The sequence below is a fragment of the Coregonus clupeaformis genome, unplaced genomic scaffold (genome assembly GCF_020615455.1).
Source record: "Coregonus clupeaformis isolate EN_2021a unplaced genomic scaffold, ASM2061545v1 scaf1942, whole genome shotgun sequence".
In the NCBI taxonomy this organism is placed as follows: domain Eukaryota; kingdom Metazoa; phylum Chordata; class Actinopteri; order Salmoniformes; family Salmonidae; genus Coregonus; species Coregonus clupeaformis.
In genome coordinates this window covers 9,085-10,000 of record NW_025535396.1, presented here as the reverse complement: position 1 = coordinate 10,000, position 916 = coordinate 9,085, and the positions used below count along the sequence as shown (strand labels likewise).

At 44.5% G+C, this 916-nt stretch overlaps 1 protein-coding gene across 1 annotated transcript in view; it reads right to left on the bottom strand.

The window, feature by feature from the left end:
- The window catches only part of LOC121533164 (cytoplasmic phosphatidylinositol transfer protein 1), a gene marked incomplete at its 5' end in the record, with an annotated part of 22,417 nt that extends 21,903 nt beyond the window's left edge, over positions 1–514 (bottom strand). The window contains 1 exon segment of the mRNA XM_045218982.1: positions 366–514. Coding sequence (XP_045074917.1) covers positions 366–514 — 149 coding nt within the window.
- Between the last annotated feature and the right edge of the window lie 402 nt (positions 515–916).

The following is a 916-nucleotide window of genomic DNA, read 5'->3' as shown; positions in this document are numbered from 1 at the left end:
CGCACACCCACCCACCCACACACACACACACACGGCTGAGAGCCAAGAAGTGAGGGGGGTATTGTGTGTTGCACAGCTGTGAGGGCTTAGTAACTCGGGGCAACACGACAGCAGCAGTCTGCCATGCGAAGCGTCGAGTGTGTGAGGAACAACACTTTGTCTGCGTTCCAAATGGCACCCTATTCCCTTTATAGTGCATTAAACCTATAGATAATGTCCCCTTGTAAAAGTGGAAGAGTTAAAGCTACAATCTGGGATTTAATTTTCAGTAAAACAGCAGCCCCTGCTTCTTGTTTTGGTGTACAACCATTGAACAGATCCCAGATTGTACCTTTAGCATGGGTGGATGATGGTCACTCACTCACCTGTTGAGGTAGACACGTTTCTCTGTGAACTGGCCCTGACCGTGGGCGGGGTCCTCAAACGGTTCATTCTGGACCACCTCCACCCCCTCGCCGCGGTCACTCTGCTCATGGCTGTGCTTGCTGATCATATATAGCTGACCAATCCTGTACTGGAGAGAACAGAGTGAGACAAGACCGCAGGATGGTTAGGGTTTGACCGCAACATGAACACGTTCAGTTTAACAAATGAATGTAATACAGCTGATCAGTCCTGTAATGAAGGAAACAGAGAGGTGGACCCGACCAGAGGAGGGTTAATTATGACCGTAACATGAACACGAACATTAACAAATACAAGCATGAATAGGAAGAACACATATTATGAATTCATATACAGTGACTTTTTCCACATTTTGTTGTGTTGCAAAGTGGGATTAAAATGGACCTACACAAAATACTGTGTAATGTCAAACTAAAAAAATAACAAAAATAAAACACTCATATATTTTGATTAGATAAGTATTCAAACCCGAGTCAATACATGTGAGAATCACCTTTGGCAGCGATTACAG